General features: G+C 45.1%; 2 protein-coding genes across 2 annotated transcripts; both read left to right on the top strand.

The window, feature by feature from the left end:
- Nucleotides 1-2,892: 2,892 nt before the first annotated feature.
- LOC137040783 (GTPase IMAP family member 8-like) lies at nt 2,893-7,048 on the top strand. Its single transcript, XM_067416555.1, has 3 exons — nt 2,893-3,004; nt 4,757-5,389; nt 5,616-7,048. Exons 1-3 carry the CDS (start codon nt 2,893-2,895, stop codon nt 7,046-7,048), a joined length of 2,178 nt encoding a protein of 725 aa, XP_067272656.1.
- Nucleotides 7,049-10,538: 3,490 nt separating this feature from the next.
- On the top strand, nt 10,539-16,491 carry LOC137040782 (golgin subfamily A member 6-like protein 22). The gene is made up of 2 exons (XM_067416554.1): nt 10,539-10,623; nt 14,444-16,491. The coding sequence occupies exons 1-2, from the start codon at nt 10,539-10,541 to the stop codon at nt 16,489-16,491; spliced, it is 2,133 nt and encodes a 710-aa protein (XP_067272655.1).
- The last annotated feature ends 4,265 nt before the right edge of the window (nt 16,492-20,756 follow it).

Below are 20,756 nucleotides of genomic sequence, written 5' to 3'. Positions count from 1 at the left end.
CGTGGTTTGTGTGGACAATTGTAGTAAGCGGACTGGTTTTGCACGGCAGGCTAGTGTTTACATAGAAAGACATGGAATAGTAGCGCATTTGAATGAGGAAGCGTGCTTATTTAGTTCAACATATTTCCCCACTCTTTGTGTATTGTTGTTTGGAGTGCTTTTACAATACACAAACATAAAGTTACACATATAGTGGCCAGCTAAACAAATGTATATGCACTAAAAATCGCATTCTCCATTGATCAATTAACTATACGTGATCATGTTTGGGCTACTTGATGGGCATAGGCAAAAACACAGACATTTGAAGCAGTCTCACTCACCGCCTGCGGTTCTAACGTTGGGACCTTTATCGTTGGGACTGCTCCATCCTTCAGCATTAGGCGATCGGAAAATCCGGCGTAGAGCTGGGCCTTGTTTATGAAACAGTCGGCACCGAAATGCAGTGAACAGACATAAACCTTTGCGCAACTCAGTTGCTGATCCGGAAAAGCAAATTCCACCCACTGTTGCCTTAACGCGCGGGTTTTTGGCAATCTGTACAGGACTGTCTTGGTCTGGCAACCAAAAACGCACTATTTTGGTGACATTATTAATTTTTTGAAGTCACATCACCTGTGCAGCGCAGCCTACGAGCCCCGCTTTGATGGGTGTAGCCTGTTGCTTTCGCTCTCTCTCTCACGCTCTTCCAGTAGAATTGTCCGTACGGCCCATACAAGGAAATTCCGAAATTTTAACGTCAAGTGGACCCATGATCGAAAAAAAATTGCCGAAACTTATGACTAACCGGAAGTAGTATTTTTGACAAAGAAATACTCCCATCAAACGTCCACCTTAACTTTTGAAACTTTGTCTATGTTTAGTAGGGGATTCCAAGTCTTTAACAGTGTAAAAAGATCAGTATGCATGAAACAGCATTTCACCCCCCCATAAGTAAAATAAAGAGTTCTTGCTAATGGTTTCCCTCTGGAAACTGGGAGAAGGATTGCAGGCAAAAGACCTCCTGCGCCCCTTGTGACTGGGAGCCATGCCGCTGATCTTGGCAGGAGTGTGACCCCTAGTGGTTGGAGGAAAGATTGCTGGCTAAAGTCTTACATGTTGCATGTCTTATCTTCTTTGTGCTTGTAGCTATATTTTAGTTTAGCACTGTTATAAGTTGTATTTCTCTTTGAAAATATGCAAACTGAACATGGAAATATCTTTGATATCGGTTGGCCTAAAATACAGGTCAGGTTTTTTGTTCCAGTGGAAACGAGTTCTAAAAATTCAATTGATGGTGAGCCCCATGGATCTGGAGACTAGATCGATTAAGCAGGCCTAAATTTTCGTATTGTTAATTCTACTGTTTTATTTTTCATTTAAGGTGGGATCTCAGCTCACAGTTTTTTTTCCTTCTCGTTGATGGAAACGAGAAATTGGTTTGTTTGATCGTCTTAAGTATTTTTCTTTCTATTTTTGTCCTTCTCTACTGTGTGGTAGGAGTAAAGTTTCTTGAACTGTTTGTTCCCTTTCAGTCGGTCACGGTCGACATACGTTTGACGTCACAGACGAATTAGGATCACTTCTATAGAGATATAGAGATATAGAGAACGGGCAAATGACTGTTGGCGTGCGAGACTTGCATCTCGCGTTCAGGAAGCAATCGCAACGCACTATTGTAATTCACTTCGGCGCTGAACACGGTGTTGATGAAGAAGACTGTTCCTGCTTCAGCAGAGAGAAAGAGAGAACAACAGAAGAGGCTTCTTTGAGTGCTGGGAGAGATGGCACGATCAGCGACGGGCGCAAGCTCACTGATACAGTGATAAACTGCTGTTTTCAACGCACTGTTTGTTCAGGGAGGGCGTTCCCAATGGTGAGTGCATACACAAGCTGAACTACTCTCCTGTGTTTTACTGCAGTCATTCCTGGGTGCTTCAATACATTTAAAACAGCAATTTTTCATCTAAAAGAGCAGTGCGGGTGTGACATTGCGTCTTTTTCAAGACGTCATTCCCTTGCGTTTCTGGATGCGGTTGTTTCCTGTCCTTGTTTATGGCCACGAGCCCTCTCACATAGCCATGTTGAGATATAAAGACCGGCTTTTACAGCCCGTACTTCATTGTACCCAAGGCGGCGGGTTATGGCCGATCTTGGATGTGCAATTCTCGAATTCAGAATGTTAACACAGAAATGCTCTTCAAGTGCATCCGTCCCCAAGATTGGTTTGCAGCGATTGACCTGAAGCATGCATACTTTTATGTCTTGATTGTCCCTTGAAATTCGACGGACGGGCATATCACTACAAAGTCCTACCCTTCGGACTGTCCCTTTAGCCCTGTGTCTTCACGAAAGTCGTGGAGGCGGCCATTGCTCCCATTAAAGAGCGTGAGGTTCGCATCCTCAACTATCTCGCGGACTGGCTGATCCTTGCCCAATCGCGAGAGCAGTTGTGCGAACACAGAGACATGGTGCTCAGTCAGTTGACTGAGTTGTTGACACCTGAGCCAGTTGGGGCTTCAGGTCAACTTGGAAAAGAGCAAACTCTGCCCCACGCAGATGACCTCTTTTCTCAGGATGGAGCTGGATACTCTTCACAGAGGAGTGCGTCTAGTCAGTGCTGAACTGCTTGAATTCGTTCAAATGCAGGACAGCGGTACCACTTAGACATTTTCAGAGGCTCCTGGGGCCTATGGCATCCGCAGCCACAGTGACGCCGCACGGATTCCTTCATATGAGATCATTTCAACGCTGGCTACATGACCGAGTCCTGAGATGGGCATGGCACAGCGGGTCCCTCCATGTCTCAGTGACACAGAGGTGCCGCCAAAACTTTAGCCCGTGGTTGGACCCTTTATTTCTATGGGCAAGAGTGCCTCTAGAACCAGTGTCCAGGCATTTCCATTTCCGGGAATGCTCAATCGTGCGGACCGACGAGCTCTCACGACAGCCAGTGCTCCCGGGAGAGTGGAGACTCCATCCCTAGGTGGTCCAGCTGATCAGGAGTCAGTTCGAGACCGCACAGGTAAACTTGTTTGCCGCCCCGGACACAACCCATTGCCAGTTTTCTATTCCCCATCCGAGGGGTCCCTTGGCCCAGGTACCCTGGCACACAGCTGGCCCTGGGGACTACGCAAGTGTGCGTTTCTCCTAGTGAGCCTTCTTGCACAGACACTGTGTAAGGTCAGGGAGGACCTTGCCTTGCATTGGCCCAACAGGACTTGGTTCCTTGACATAGTGCTCCTCGCGACAGCACCTCCTTGGCCCATTCTTCTGAGAAAGAAACTCCTGACTCAGAGACAGGTGACCCTCCAGCACCCGTGTCCGGACCTCTGGAAACTCCATGTCTGGCCCCTGAACAGGACTTGCAGTTTCAAGATGGCCTACCATAGCCTGTGGTAGACACCATCACTTCCACTAAAGCTCCCTCTATGAGGCGCCTCTATGCTTTGAAGTGGAACCTGTTCGTCGATTGCCGTTCTTCTCACTGAGACAACCCCCAAAGATGTTCGATCAGTTCTGTGCTATCCTTCCTACAAGAGCTGTTTCCCTCAACCTTCAAAGTTTATGTTGACACTATTGCCGCTAATCATGACTTAGGTGGAAAGTCCTTAGGGAAGCACAATCTGATCGTCAGGTTCCTGACAAGGAGACTAAATCCACCTCTTCCTCCCTCTATACCCTTGTGAGTTTCCCGCCCGTTACAGACGGGGTCGAGGGTCTCTTGCTGGGCGATGGAAGTGGTAGTAACTGAAGGAGGGAACGGAGACATACGTCCCGTCGCCACAGTTGTTTTACCATCACTGCAGGCCTAGTCACTAGTTCGGCTCCTCAATGAAAAACTATAGTCCATTGCAATCGCTTCCACTTTATACCGCGGGGCGGAGCATGAAATGCAAATCTCGCACGCCAATAGTCATTGGCCCGTTCTCCATATCTCGAAGCTGACAGGAGCTCATAAAGGTGATCCCAGTTTGTCTGTGATGTCCGACGTATGTCTCTATTCCCTGGAAATTGAAATTGAACTGAATCTTCATTGACTTTGAGAAACTGATTCACAGTGCTGTTTGTGCTTATACAAATATCATGGATGGATGTGAACCAAATTGATTTGACATACCTGTTGAAATATAAGTGTGTTATATTTATAAGGTGCACCTATAGGGTTTTGTTGTGTAATCTAAAGCTTGTACTCTGTCATACTGGTATATTGTTTATCCTTTCGATTTTATCGTTATCTTTGATTGTTCCTCTTGGTTATTTTTCTTTATCATTTACCATTTCAAATAGTATATATCCAGCAAAAAAAAATAAAAAAAATAAAAGCTCTGATCATTTTATATGCACACTTCTTTAATTAAATTTATTGCAGGCAGTATTTGCAAAGTTACAGTTCATTTTCAAACACATTTCAGAACGAACTTCACTTAGAGACAAACGGGAGAATGTGCATCATGTTCGTTTTATTTATTTTATGAAAAGTACATTTTGTTTTTATTGTGAGTATACACAAATAAAAGTAGATACTTAACCTTTTTGAATGATGCAGAACAAAAATCTACAGTTTATTTGAGTCTCTTTGCTGACCCCAGGGAGTTATAAATCTGTGTTTAGAACCCGACATGAAACAGAGGTTGAGTTTAAAATGAATATAAAATGATAAAATGGGAGAGGTTAGAGTTTCTCTTCAGTGTTTCCAAAGGAGTACATGTTTAGCCAAGACATGAAAGGTTTTTTAAAAGATAAATCTTGTTTTTAAACTAGTTTTCTTTGTCAGTTCCAGAGGGTGTGAAGCTGAATCTGGCTCTGTGTGGGAGTGACAGAAGATTAAAATCCTTCATATCAAACCTGATCCTGAACCAGAGCGAGAGCGGATCAGAGCTCAGCTCAGAGTGTGTGAGGAGAGACGTGGATCTTCATGGACGTCTGATCTCTCTGGTGGAGCTTCCAGCTCTGATTAACTCTCAGCTCTCAGAGGAGGAAGTGATGCGTCAGTCGCTCCGCTGTGTGTCTCTCTGTGATCCTGGAGTTCATGTTTTCATCAACATTATTCCTGATGGTCCACTGACTGATGAAGACAGAGCAGAAATGGAGAAGATCCAGAGAATATTCAGCTCAAGAATCAACAAACACCTCATGATCCTCATACACCAGAATCCAGATCATCAGACAGCAGATCTAAATGAAGAACTACAATCTGTCATTGAGAGTTTTGGAGGACGGCATCTTCTCATTGGCCCAAACACACACGTGTCCGTGTTGATAGAGAAACTGGAGCAGAAGGTTGCGGCAAATAGTGGAGTTTGTTTCTCCACAGAGACATTGTGGGATGCACAGATGGAAAAACTGCAGAAATTTGAAGAAATGAAGAAGAAAACTCATTCATTGGAGATGTGGTTTCAGTCAAAAGGTAATGATCAAAAAAATCTGACAATTTTCATGATTGCAAAAAGATTTGTGAGATAAAACGATAACATTACATGAGGAGTTTAGAGGAAATAATCTGATTTGCACGTGATGCTTTTGTTCAAATTGCACACAATATTATACACAATATTCTCTGATTATATGAATGACTGACAATCTTCACTTCAAAATGAATATACTTTTTAAATTTTTATTTGATTTATATTTAGATTTAAGAGAAAAGGCAGATGATCTGAGGATTGTGCTGCTGGGAAAAACTGGAGTTGGGAAGAGCGCAACAGGAAACACCATCTTAGGAAGAAACATGTTTACAGCAGAATCATCTCAAAAGTCAATTACTAAAGAGTGTCAGAGAGAAACATGTGAGATCAGCAGCCGGCACGTGACTGTGATCGACACTCCAGGACTGTTTGATACTAAACTCAGTAATGAAGAAATAAAGAGAGAAATCACCAACTGCATCTCCATGATCCTGCCTGGACCTCATGTGTTTCTCCTGCTGATACCACTGGGACGATTCACTCAAGAAGAGGAAAAATCAGTGAAGATCATCCAAGAGACGTTTGGTGAGAAATCTTTAATGTACACCATTGTGCTCTTCACCCGAGGAGAAGATCTGGATAATAAATCCATTGAGCAGTGGCTGGGGGAACCTGGATCTCCTTTGATGAATCTGATTGAAATTTGTGGAAACAGATATCATGTGTTCAATAATAAACAGACTGAAGACCGAACACAAGTGTCTGATCTACTGAAGAAGATTGACCACATGGTGAAAGAAAACGGAGGGAGTTACTACTCATGTAAGATGTTCAGAGAGATGGAAAGAGAAATACAAGAACAACAAAAGAAGATGCTGGAGGATGAAGTGGAGCAACTGAAGAGAGAAAAAGAAGAACTGATGAACAAACATGAAGAAGAGAAAAAGAGGATGATGGAGGAAGAAAGACAGAATCAAGACAAAGAGAGAAAGAGAAGAGAAGAGGAATTCAGAGAGAGAGAAGAGCGATATAATAGAGACATTAAAGGAAGAGACGAACAAGAGAGAAAGATGCAAGAGGAGATGATGAGAGAACGAGAGGAATGGGAGAGACAGAAACAACAGGAAAGACAACGAAGAGATGAAGAGGATGAGAGAAGGAGAAAGAAAGAACAGGCAATGAGGGATGAAAATAATCAAGAGAAAGAGAGAATGAAGTTAATGTTGGAGGAAGAAAGACACAATCATGACATAGTAAGCAAGAGAAGAGAAGAGGATGATGAGAGAAGGAGAAAAATAGACAAGGAAACATGGGATGAATATTATGAGAAACTTAAAAGAGACAGAGAGGCTCTTAAGATCAAACATGAATTAGAGAGAGAGAGAATGAAGATGATGATGGAGAAAGAAAGAAAGTATCATGACAAAGAGAAAAAGAGAAAAGAAGAGAAATACATAAAAAGAGAAGAACAATATAAAAGAGACATTAAAGACATAGAGGATTATGAGAGAGAGATGCGAGAGGAGATGAAGAGAGAACGAAAGGAATGGGAGAGACAGAAGCAAAAGGAAAGACAAAGAGAAGAAGAGAAGAAAGAAACCAATAATACAGACACATCCAGTCAAGGTCAGAATCATAAATATGAGCAAAGAAGACAGTGAAAATAAATGTTATTATTAAAAATATTAGGAAGTTATTTACGTTTTACATTTTCAAATCTAGAAAATGTAAAAAATCTAAGTTTTAAAAAATCTAGTGTTTGATCATTTCTACATATTTATTCAAATGCAAAACCTAAAAATAAGTAAGCAGTTATGATCTGCAATGTTTTTTGAGCAACTACTAGATTCATGTATTTTTATTAACGAGACATAAGGCACATAGTAGGTAATGGCATTACACATTGTAGTCAGGTTCGTGGCTCTTAACTTTCTTGGGGGGGAAGGAAGAAGGCGGGGTCGGTATGAATGGGACTAGTAATTCTTTATTACATAAACACAATGGGTAAACACAAACACGCACGAGGGCGTAAAACTCCATCTCTCCAACACACTCTAACAACTCATAAACTCTCCAAGATATCGTCTCAGGCTCAGGCTGCTCGACTAGTCCCAGTCCAAACTCTCTCTCTCTTCCTTTCCTCCCGCAGCAGCTTTTGTGCTATCTCTCCACGCCAATTACTGCAATTAGACACAGGTGTTATTCATTTACACTTGACCTACTTACTCCCCGCTCTGCCCCGTACCTTCTCTCCTGCTACAGACCTCACAAAACCATGCCCCCTCCGCCAGATACCCCCACCGCCCGACTCAGGCCGGGGAGCCCTCTTTTTTATGGTGCTGTACATCATCTCTCTTAGAGAGCTTGCGACTGATGTACAGCACCGGCCATTCCTCACCCCCCACCTCCTGGGACAGGACAGCGCCCAACCCCCTGTCCGAGGTGTCAGTCTGTAGAGAAAAAGGGAGAGAAAAGTTAGGAGCTTGCAAGAGCAGGCCACCACACAGAGCAGCCTTTATCTGAGTAAAAGCCTGCTGGCACCGCTCCGTCCACTGAACCGTATTTGGTACCTCCTTTTTAGTTAAATCCGTCAGCGGGATAGCGAGGTCCGAATAGTTATGCACAAACCTTCTGTAATATCCCGCTAGCCCCAGGAACTGTCTAACCTCCTTGGTCTTGGGTCTCGGACAGGTCGCAATTGCCGCCGTCTTATCAATTTTGGGACGCACCTGTCCATGACCCAAGTGGAAGCCCAGATATCTTACTTCCACCCGCCCAATTGCACACTTCTTCGGGTTGGCAGTGAGCCCCGTTCTTCTCAGCGACTTCAGGACAGCCCGCAAGTGCTGCATATGCCGCTGCCAATCCGCACTGTAGATGATGATGTCATCTAGATATGCGGCGGCATACGCAGCATGCGGACGGAGAATTCTGTCCATCAGACGCTGGAAGGTCGCGGGGGCCCCGAACAAGCCGAATGGAAGGGTGACGAATTGGTGTAACCCGAACGGCGTGGTGAAAGCTGTTTTCTCTTTGGACATGGGAGACAAGGGGATCTGCCAATATCCCTTGGTTAGGTCCAGTGTCGAATAATAAGCATCAAATTTTGACACCGCGTTCACCTTACGATAGTCCACGCAGAACCGTACAGAGCCGTCCGTTTTAGGCACTAAAACTATCGGGCTCGCCCAGTCGCTGTTGGACTCTTCTATTACTCCCATATCGAGAATTGCTGCTAATTCCTCCTGCACCACCTTTTTTTTGTGCTCAGGTAAACGGTACGGCCGGCTGCGAACTACCACACCCGGCTCTGTCTCGACGTGGTTTTGAATGAGGTCCGTTCGACCCGGTAGGGGCGAGAACACGTCCGCAAACTCTGCGTGTAAGTGTTTCACTTCAGTGAGCTGCGAGGGCGAGAGGTGGTCTCCCCCAGGGGCCAGCGCGATAGATTGCGCTTTTTGGCCTCTGGCCCGAGATCCTCCTCCCAACTCACCACCGTCGCTAGCATCACTGCCTCCGCCTCCACCCACTTTGTTAACAGGTTGAGATGGTAAATTTGACATGCCCCGTCCCTATCCGACCGAATTACCTCATAGTCGAGATCTCCCACTCGCCGTGTGACCACGAAAGGTCCTTGCCACTTCGCGAGCAATTTAGAGCTTGAGGTAGGGAGTAATACAAGCACTTTCTCTCCCGGTGTAAATTGACGGAGCCTAGCGCCTCTGTTATATAGCTGTCTCTGTCTGTCCTGAGCCTGGAGCAAATTCTCACATGAAAGCCGCCCCAAAGTGTGGAGGTTTGCTCTCAGGTCCAGGACATACTGAATTTCGTTCTTGCTCGCGGAAGGTCCGTCCTCCCAAGCCTCTCTAAGGACGTCCAGCACCCCCCGCGGCTGGTGCCCATAGAGCACCTCGAAGGGGGAAAACCCCGTGGAGGCTTGGGGAACATCGCGGACAGCGAATAACAGCTATTTATCCCAATTTTTGGCGTCCTCGTGCACAAACTTACAAATCATGGCTTTCAACGTGCGATTAAAGCGTTCCACCGTCTGTTTGTGGGTGATAGACGCTGGTGCGAATCGATTTAATGCCCAACAATTCGTAGAGTTCGCGGATTGTCCGTGACATAAACGCCAGGCCTTGGTCGGTGAGAATTTCTTTCGGAATTCCCACCTGGGAGATTAACGAGAACAGCGCACCCGCTACACTTTTCGCCGAAATAGTGCGGAGCGGAACTGCCTCGGGACATCGCGGTGCATAGTCCACCAGGACTAATGCAAAGCGATGTCCCCGTGCTGACCACTCTAATGGCCTGATGAGGTCCATCCCAATTCACGCGAAGGGGACCTGCATCAGCGGAAGGGGGCACAACGGTGCTTTTGGAGTGGCCGGTGGATTCACCAACTGACATTCCCGACACGACGCACACCACCTGCGTACAGTATCGTGAATGCCTGGCCAAAAAAAACGGGCCATTAGACGGTTTAGTGTTGCCGTTTGTCCTAAATGCCCGGCCATTGGATTCACATGAGCCGCCTGGAAAGCATTTCCCGACGGCTTTTTGGTACTAACAACTGGGTTGTATCTTGCTTTGATTGGGCGTCTTGGGTCACCCTCTTTTATCACTGAAAAATATGGGTAGGTGAGCAGCCGGTCCGGATGGAGGAGGTGGCCGTCGATGGATCGGACCTGATTAAATGCGTTTTTAAGCGTCTCATCCTGGGACTGCTCCAGGGGGAAGTCATCATGGTCTGAGAGAATGGGACCACTCAGACCACTCTGTTCCCCCTGAACGTTTCCCGGAGGTCCCGAATCCACCTCCCCCCACCTGCACCCCAAAATTATCGGATGCCGGAGGTGCGGGTTAACTGCTACCTCCACACTATGCGTTTGTCCCCGAAATTGAATATCCACGTGCACCAACAGATAGTTCACCACTTCCCGGTGCACACACCTCACCATAACCATGCGGCTATTACCCAATGCCCTAGGATGGATCAGGCTTTGATGTATCGAGGTCTGGTTGCAACCTGAATCCACCAAAGCCTAATACGTACCCCCCTTGATACTCACTGGTATCTGGTACAGGCCAGCTTGATCGGGGGCGGCTTGTGGCACATCGGGGACCCGGATCAGCGTCCCCACCTCCATCATGGGACACCGGTCAATGAAGTGTCCTGGGTCCCCGAAGCGCCAACAAGCCAGCCCAGACTTCCCCGCCGCCCTAGTGGCTGGAAGTAGGTCAGAGAATTGGCGTGGAGAGAGAACCTGGGGTGAGGAAGCGGGAAGAGGGTCGGTGGTCGCACCGTCTCCATAATGGTGGCGGCGTTCTTCTTCCCTCCCGGGATTTGGCACCAGTGTAGTCAGGTTCGTGGCTCTTAACTTTCTTGGGGGGGAAGGAAGAAGGCGGGGTTGGTATGAATGGGACTAGTAATTCTTTATTTCTCAAACACAATGGGTAAACACAAACACGCATGAGGGCGTAAAACTCCGTCTCTCCAACACACTCTAACAACTCATAAACTCTCCATTTAAGCAGGCTCGGGTAACCCCACTGCTTAAGAAACCCTCTCTGAATCCAGCACTTTTAGAAAACTACCGACCGGTATCCCTTCTGCCTTTCATCGCAAAGACCCTTGAGCGAGTTGTGTTCAATCAACTCTCTATGTTTCTTGAACGGGACAACCTCCTAGACAACAACCAATCCGGCTTCAAAAGCGGCCATTTGACCGAGACTGCCTTGCTCTCGGTAACTGAGGCACTGAGACTGGCAAAAGCAGCTTCCAAATCCTCAGTGCTCATTCTGCTGGATCTGTCTGCTGCTTTTGACACAGTTAACCACCAGATCCTCCTGTCAACACTTAAGAGCACGGGGATCTCAGGATCTGCTCTCCAGTGGTTCAGGTCTTACCTCTCTGGTAGGTCCTACAGGGTGTAATGGAGAGGTGAAGTGTCTAAGTCACATCATCTAGCTACTGGGGTTCCACAGGGCTCAGTGCTTGGACCACTTCTCTTCTCCATCTACATGTCATCATTAGGTTCTGTCATTCAGAAACACGGCTTCTCCTATCACTGCTATGCTGATGACACTCAACTCTGCTTCTCATTTCAACCAGATGATCCTACAGTCAGTGTTCGTATCGCTGCCTGTCTGACAGACATTTCTGACTGGATGAAAGAGCATCATCTTAAACTCAATCTTGCAAAGACAGAATTACTTGTTTTCTCAACCAACCCAGCACTTCATCAAAATTTCTCCATTCAGCTTGGTTCATCGACCATATCTCCATCAAGGACAGCCAGGAACCTTGGAGTTGTGATTGATGACCAGTTAAACTTCACTGACCACATTACTGCAACAGCCCGGTCCTGCAGATTTGCTTTATACAACATTAGAAAGATCAGACCCTTCCTATCAGAACAGGCTGCACAACTCCTGGTTCAAGCTCTTGTTCTCTCCAGACTGGACTATTGTAATGCTCTTCTGGCTGGGCTTCCAGCATGCACTATCAAACCCTTGCAGCTGATCCAGAATGCAGCGGCGAGAGTGGTCTTTAATGAGCCGAGGAGAGCGCATGTTACGCCTCTCTTCATCAAACTGCACTGGTTGCCAATGGCTGCTCGCATCAAATTCAAGGCACTAGTTCTCGCCTACAAAACAACCACTGGCTCTGCACCAATATACCTAAACTCACTTGTTCAGACTTACACACCCTCCAGAAGCTTGCGTTCTGCGAGTGAGCGGCGCCTCGTGGTTCCATCCCAAAGAGGCATGAAATCGCTCTCACGGACATTTTCCTGGACCGTTCCCACCTGGTGGAATGACCTGCCGATCTCAATTCGTGCTGCCGAGTCTGTAGCCATTCTTAAAAAACTTCTTAAGACGCATCTTTTCCATTTGCACTTGACCAATACAGAATAGCACTTACTGATCACCACAGCAACGGATCATATCTACGTCTCTCATCCGGATTTGTGCCTTCAGGCGGGTATGTTACATAGTTATCATAACTATCAGAATCCAGTGTTCTGTATATTGCGTACGTGAGTTTTTGTTGTAGATGTCTTAAAAAAAAAAAAAAATAAAAATTTGTTGTGTATTGTGCTAATTAATTGAGATTTCTTACAGCTCTTACAGGTTGTTGGCCTTGTCTGTTTCGTTGCTTCTATTACTCTCCCCTTTTTTGTAAGTCGCTTTGGATAAAAGCGTCTGCTAAATGATTAAATGTAAATGTAAATGTATAATTATTGCACAAATAGTATTTAGTACCAAAAGATTCTTAAAATATTCAATAAATATTATTGAACTAAAATAAAGAACATTTAGGCTATTTAACTGATATATAGTTAAGGTGTATGGTCACATTTGACCACCAATGAGTATGAGTGTGACTAATTAGTAAGGAATTCCTGAGGCATAATACAAGAAAAACATTAATGTTAACAATGTTGCATCTCCATCACTCTCCATAATAAAATTATACTGTAAATGTGGTTGATCAATGCACACTATGCTGTCACTGTTTGTTTGTTTAGAAATATTGTGTGCGTTTACATGCACATTCTTAAGCCGATTATGCCTAATAAGCCGACAATGATCATGGTAATGTAACCGCGGTTACCCGTTTTCTTTTATCGGCATAAGCATAAACCAGTCGACACAGGGAGTTTTCTTCCTCTTACCTCGATTACCACGTGGCATGTAAATGCATTAAAGGGGGGGTGAAATGCTGTTTCATGCATACTGAGCTTTTTACACTGTTAAACACTTGGATTCCCATCCCAAACATAGTCAAAGTTTCAAAAACTAATGTTGGACGTTTGATAGAGTATTTCTGTGTCAAAAATACTCCTTCCAGTTTCTCACAAGTTTTGGAGAGTTTTTTTCGAGTATGGGTCTACTTGACGTTAAAAGATCGGAAGGTCCTTGTATGGGCCGTACGGGCTCTTCTCCCGGTAGGGTGCGCTCGCGCGTCACTAGCGCGAGAGAGGAAATGCACGCTGTAAACAGTCTCTCAGCTGCAGATCCAGTCGTCCGTGAACACTAATGTCGGTTATAGTCCGCGCCGCGCTCCACTTCATTCCTCCACTTTGACATTAAGGCGACTTCACCGCTTCAGCACAGCATTCCGGGAAGCTTTCTGTCGGCTTATTGAAGTGCGCATGTGTGATCGGTGACAAAAACACAAACTTAGAGAAGTTTTAAACTTATCCAGACAGAGTGAGCATTTTGCATTAGATAAGGACATATATCACAAACCCAGACTCTTTTAAGAGACTGTAAATTGTAAAGATGTGTTCTCATCTCATGCAGCAGAAGTAGAAGAGGTTCAGTCTAAACACTGCATCTGGAACTGCATTAGGATAGATAATTTGAGCCGTAAATCTCCCAATGACACGCTTTATTAACATCACAACTGAGCTAACATTTGAAAAACTCAGAGTCAGATACGGACATTATTATTTTTGACGTCACTGCATGGAAATAACCCGGTTTATTAATAAAGTCATGTAAACGCGGTTTACTTGCGGTGTCAGTTTACTGGTTTGCATGTAAACGGGGAAAACTGATTATTTCAATAATCTGATTTTTTTGAGTTATCAGCTTACTGGTGTGCATGAAACGCACCCAATGAGAGCTTCATGAACCATGTGACCAATCAAAGCATGCAAAACTTTCTGGCTTTAACTGTTATGCCACATTGTGCACCAAAATGGTATTTATTATCTAAATTTAGTATTAAACTTTTTCTAAAATAAAAGCTTAGCTTTGTTTCATATAAAAGCAGTTTTGGCAAATTGGTGTGAGATTTACTTGAGCAGAGTGAGAGTGTGAGAGCGTATGTCTCACGCCAAATGCTTGAGAGTTGACAACCCTGTTTAATGTGAGTGGTAAGAGTCCTGGATAATGGATAGGGGTGGTGACTCAAAAACCATTGTGAACCACTGAGATGGACTGCTATAAATATTTTCAAACTTAGTTTAACACTTGCTGCTCAGGGTCCCAAATTGAATCAGTTGTTGTTAATCTCTAAACTCTATTATTGTCATTTGCAGATGATGAAGATACACCGTCAGATTCAGGAGGTTTGAGAATCTTGCTGTTTGGGAGGACAGGAAGTGGAAAGAGTTCCACAGGAAACACGATCCTCGGAAAAAATGAGTTTCAGAGTGAAGCCAGTTTACAGTTGGTGACCAATACTTGTCAGAAGGAAGTTGATGGTAAATCAGTCACTGTTGTTGATACTCCAGGACTCCTTAACACCTCACTGAAATATGAAAAAGTGGTGGAAGAAATAGTGAAAAGTGTTTCTCTGTCCGCTCCTGGACCTCATGTGTTCATTATTGTGGTGAATTTGGGAAGAATCACCCAAGAGGAGAGAGACACTTTAGACATGATAAAGATGACCTTTGGCCCAAAAGCAGCAAAGTTCAGCATTGTTCTCTTCACTAAAGGAGATGATCTGAAACGACAAACTATTGAAGAATATGTAGAGAAAAGTACGAATGAGGAACTCAAGAAACTGATCAGTGACTGTGGAAACAGATTCCTGGCCTTTAACAACAGAGAAACACAAGATCGGACACAAGTTACTGAGCTCTTAAACATGATAGAAGAGCTGAAGAAATCTAATGAGGGCCGATACTTCACTAATGAGATGTTTGAGGAGGCAGCGATCTCCACTAAAAAGAGATGGGAAATGATAGAAGAGAAGGAAAGAAAAAATCAGGCTCAAGTTGAAGAATTAAAAGCCAGATATGACATGGAAGTTAAACACAGGATAGAGCGACTGAAGGAGAAGAAACGAAAGACAGATGATGAAAGAGTGAAGCTGGAGAACAAATTCAGAGAAAAGCAGGAAGCACTGAGGAGAAAGTTTGAGGAGAAAGAAAATTCTCAGCAGAAGAAACAAGAGGAGGAGGATGATCAGAAACGATCAGAAGAGGAAAAACAGCGAAGAGATGAATATGATCAAAGAGTAGAAGAGATGGAGAGAGAGATTAAAAATCAGAGATTACAGTATGAAAAACAGCTAAAAGAAAGAGAAGAGGAAGATAGGAAGAGAGAAGAGAAATACAGACAAGATCAAGAAAAGATGAAAACTGAGCAGGAACACATCATGGCAGAGTTAAGAAGAAAACACGAAGAGGAGATGAAAAAGAGAGATTCAGAGGAGCAAAAGAGGAAGGAAAAGGAAGAGAAACAAAGAGAAGAATGGAAGAGAAAAATAAAAGAGGCTGAAGATGACAAAGAAAAACAAGAGGGAATTAAACAACAGCTGAAAGAATGGGAGGAAGAGAAGAAAAAAGAGATGAGAGAACGAGAGGAAGAGGAAAGAAAGATAAAAGAGAGACATAAGGGACAGCTAAGAGAAAAACAAGAAGAACTGGAGAAAAGGAGAGAGAGATTTGAAACTGAGGGAGAGGAACAAGAAGAGATGATAGAGAAGGAGAAAGAAAAACAGAAAAGAGAGAGTAAAGAAAAAGAGAGAGAATGTGAAGAAGAGAGAAATGAAATGAAAAGACGTTTTGAGCAGCTGGAGCGAGAGAGGAAAGAGGAGTGGGAGAGAAGAAAACAAGAGGATGAAGAGAGACGAGTCGAGAAGAGAAAGAGATGGGAGACAATGATGGAAGATCTGAAACGAGAGCAAGAAGAAGAGCTGAAGAGAAGAGAAAGAGAGGAGAGGGAAGCAATAAGAAGAGAAGAAAAAGAGTGTGATGAAATGAAACAGAAACATGAAGAGGAAATAGAGGAGCTGAAGAAGAAACATAGAGACGAAATCAGAAAACAAGAAGAAGAACTGAATGATTTTATAAAAAGAAAAGATCAGCACGTTCAGGAGCTCAAAGAGAGGCTTGAAGAGTTTCAGAAACAACTGAACGAAGAGAAAAGGATAAATCGAGAAAAAGAAAAAGAACTGAACGAAGAGAAAAGGATAAATCGAGAAAAAGAAAAAGAACTGAACGAAGAGAAAAGGAAAAAGCAAGAAAAAGAAAAAGAACTAAAAGAAGTGAAAAGGTTAAAGCAAGAAAAAGAAAAAGAACTGAACGAAGAGAAAAGGTTAAGAATGGAGCTGGAAAATAGGTGGTGTAGTGTCATGTGAAACCGTTTTCCTCATTATTGATGATCCAGATATTACGGCTCTTGTCTTCTGTAGTGTATGTGAAGAGGTTTACTGTATTTCTCTGTGTTCAGTTAATCAGGGCTCTTCAGATCCGCTCCTGTAACTCTGCCCCTCACTGAGTGATCCTGAAGACCTCGATCAAGGGGTTTGAGTAGAGGTGGACTGACCTGAACTAAAGCCATCATACAAAACTCATTTTCTCTTGGTAGAGTTTAAACACGAATTTAGCAGACCATAAAAGACAAAAGAGATAGAAAAGAAACAAACTCAAAGAAAAACATTAAAAATGCCTGATTCTGCTATTGATTTTTTTTAAGCATAATCTGACATTTCTAAATCCATTATGCCGTTTTAAGATGGACGTTAATGTCTTCAGCAGATTTGATCAGATCAGTTATTACTGAGAGAAAACATCGTCAAAGTTAGCAATTAATGTCCATAAACAAATGTAATAGAGCAATCAGAGGATTCATAATAGCAAGAGAGCCGCCATATGTGTGTTTCATTTTATTTCATTTAATCATTTATAATCATTTTATCATATTATCATGTTTCATTAATCATAAAATAATTTATTATACATTGTAACCATTTAATCATTTATCATATTACTATTTGTCTAGCTCTTGTAATGTTTGCTATTGTGGTTTAATCTTATGATTGAGTGATTGTGTGGTCTTAAGAGATGATGGTCTTTCTTGTGTTAGAGATCAGAGAAGAATGTTTGTAACGTCACAGGACGATGTTGTGAAGCACTCATTTTTCTGTAGCTTTTGCTTTGCTATAATAACATTTGATGAATGTGTATCACATGTACTAATGTACTATTCTCCTTTCTCTCCTATTTGCAAGACCTTTATTACCTCTACTGATCGATAATAAAGAACATTAATATTCTCCACCTCAGGCTTTTGTCTCTTTCTTTAAACTTGTCCAACATGTGAATAGAGATTTAGGTTTTATGCGAAGAACTCTCCTCATATTTTTGCATAATGATTAATTTTAAAGTTAATAGCCAAACGGATCTTTATAAAAGTTCACATTGTTGTTGCAGATTAAATAAAATGCTAATAACATTAAATAAAAATTTATCATCAGGTTAAATGTTTATTATTAGTCAACTCAAACCCCCTTATCTAAACCTCTCTACTTAAAGGGGTACTTCAGCGCTGGGAAGATGAATCTGTATTTAAACAGGGTCATTAATGTAGTAGAAATGTGAAATTATTTTTGAATTTGGTGCCTTCTAGACTGAGAAAAGACAGAAAACGTCTCAGGTTACGTATGTAACCCTAGTTCCCTGAGGGAACGAGACGCTGCGTCGAAACGCTGTGAGAACGCCTCTGCGTTAATGCGTCGTGAAGCGCCTGTAGAACCATTCCATCGGAAAAAAGATCGATCGTCGGCGTGATGACGTCATCGACCGGAAGCTATAAAGCGTCCGTGAAAACAAACAGGAACTAACTTCTGATAAAGCCTGAAGTAAGTGATCACGGACACGCCGGGAGTATGGCAGAGCGACGCGGCGTCTCGTTCCCTCAGGGAACTAGGGTTACATACGTAACCTGAGACGTTCCCTTTCGGGGAACTCGAGCTGCGTCGAAACGCTGTGAGAACGCTTATACCCACATCGCCATAGGACCAAGTGTCTCGTATGTGTGAAGCCGAAGCGCACACGGTTACGAGAGAACCTGTGCCCCTACTGTAGATGCCAGGTCTGAACCTGACGAAGGTAGACGGAGACGACCATCCGGCCGCGTTGCATATATCGTGGAGGGAAGCCCCCGACAAGAGTGCTTTTGAAGCAGCCATACCCCTGGTTGAGTGCGCCCGGACAGCCAGTGGAGACGGCTGCCCGGCCGCTTCATAAGCAAGTGAGATGGCCTCGACCACCCACTTGCTCATCCTCTGCTTGGATACTGGAGCCCCCTTCTTAGGGGGTCCGAAACAGACAAATAATTGCTCAGATTTCCTCCACAGGGCAGCTCTGTGGACGTATGTATCCAGTGCCCTCACAGGACACAGCAGATTTAATCTTTCCTGGTCTGATGTCAAAAACGGAGGAGGACAGAAGGCTTGTAGAGTGATGGGGCCCCGTGGGCTCGTAGGAACCTTGGGGACATAACCCGGCCTGGGATGTAGAAATGCTTTCACCATCCCCGGCGCAAACTCTAAACATGAGGGCCCTACCGACAGGGACTGAATATCTCCTATTCTTTTAAGAGAAGAAATGGCCAACAAGAAGATAGTTTTCAGAGTGAGGAACTTATCCGAAACCTCCTCCAGAGGTTCGAACGGTGGTCCGGACAAGCCCCTCAGAACAATGGCCAAGTCCCATGCTGGGACCCTCGAGTGCATAGCCGGCCTCAACCTTAAAGTGCCACGAAGGAAGCGTGTAATTAGAGGGTGTCTTCCCAAAGACACTCCACCGAAAGGGACGTGGAAGGCACCCAAGGCCGCCACGTACACCTTTATTGTGGAGGGGGTCAACCCTGCCGAGAACCTTGCCTGCAAGAACTCCAGCACTGTACCAACCGGGCAGTTAACTGGGTTCCACTGGCGTTCTCTGCACCATGCTGAGAAAAGTCTCCATTTCAAAGCGTACAGCTTCCTTGTGGACGGAGCTCTGGAGTGTAGGATGGTCTCCACGACCTCGGCCGAGAGACCCTCCTCTATGAGCCTAGCCCCCTCAGAGGCCAGGCCCACAGTTTCCACATCTCCGGGCGTGGGTGCAGGAATCTCCCGCCCGCCTGAGAGAGTAGATCCCTCCTGGTCGGAATCTCCATCGGAGAGCCTTCCAGGAGAGATATCAGGTCCGAAAACCATACTCGGGTCGGCCAGTTCGGAGCCACTAGAAGTACCTGGGCCCCGTCCCGGCGTACCCTCTCCAGAACTCCTGGAAGCAAGACAATCGGGGGGAAGGCGTACAGAGGCAGCCTCGGCCACTCCTGTACCATGGCATCCAGCCCCAGCGGGGCCGGATGGGTCAGAGAAAACCACTGCGGGCAGTGGGAATTCTCCGCCGAAGCAAATAGATCTATTTCTGCTTTCCCATAAACCTTCCAAAGGAGCTCCACCACCTCTGGGTGGAGTCTCCATTCCCCGGGCCTCGGCCCCTGTCTCGACAGGCTGTCTGCTTCCTGATTCAGGGCCCCCGGGATATATACTGCCCTGATTGACAGCAATTTCCCTTGGGCCCACAGGAGGATCCGATGTGCCAGTTTGTCCAATGGACGAGACCTCAGACCCCCCTGGTGATTTATATAGGCGACCACCGATGTGTTGTCTGTCCTGACTAACACATGATGGCCCCTGAGGTCGGGCAGGAACTGTTTCAATGCAAGAAACACTGCGAGCATCTCTAGCCGATTTATGTGCCAGTGCCGCTGATGTTCCTGCCATAGACCCTGGGATGAGCGACCACTCATGGTCGCCCCCCAGCCCGTGAGAGAGGCGTCTGTCGTTAGCGTTACGCGACGAACATGAGCCCCCAACACGGGACCCTGAGATAAAAACCCCGGGTTTTTCCACATGACCAGAGCACGTAGGCATCGCCGCGTGACTTTGATCGTGCGGAGCGGATTTCCCCTCGGGGAGAACCCTTTCGTTTTGAGCCACCACTGCAGTGGCCTCATGTACAGTAGGCCAAAAGGTATCACGTTGGACGCTGCTGCCATGAGACCTAACAGTTTCTGGAACTGTTTCACAGTGACGGCTCGGCCTAGCTTCTGCTCTTTGACGGCTGCTAGGATCGATGCTATGCGTGTCGGCGATAATTGCGCCCGCATAATTACCGAATCCCAGTTCACACCTAGAAAAGTGGTTCTCTGAGCCGGAGAAAGCACACTCTTCTTGGCGTTCAGCCTCAACCCCAACTTCGACATATGGGCGAGAACAGCATCTCGATGCTGGACCGCCATCTGCTCTGTATTCGCTAGAATCAGCCAGTCGTCGATATAGTTCAATATGCGGATGCCCTGCAGACGCAGCGGCGCCAGAGCTGCATCCACACACTTGGTGAACGTGCGGGGTGACAGTGCTAGACCGAAGGGAAGTACACGATATTGGTATGCCTCTCCCCCGAAGGCAAACCTCAGGAACTTCCTGTGATGTGGAAGGATGGAGACATGAAAATACGCATCTTTGAGGTCTATGGTGACAAACCAATCCTCCGATTTGACCTGCGCTACAATCTGTCTGAGTGTAAGCATCTTGAATTTGAGCTTGGCCACCGAGCGATTCAA

The sequence above is a fragment of the Pseudorasbora parva genome, chromosome 14, assembly GCF_024679245.1.
Source record: "Pseudorasbora parva isolate DD20220531a chromosome 14, ASM2467924v1, whole genome shotgun sequence".
NCBI lineage: Eukaryota > Metazoa > Chordata > Actinopteri > Cypriniformes > Gobionidae > Pseudorasbora > Pseudorasbora parva.
This window is presented reverse-complemented; position numbering and strand designations above follow the sequence as displayed.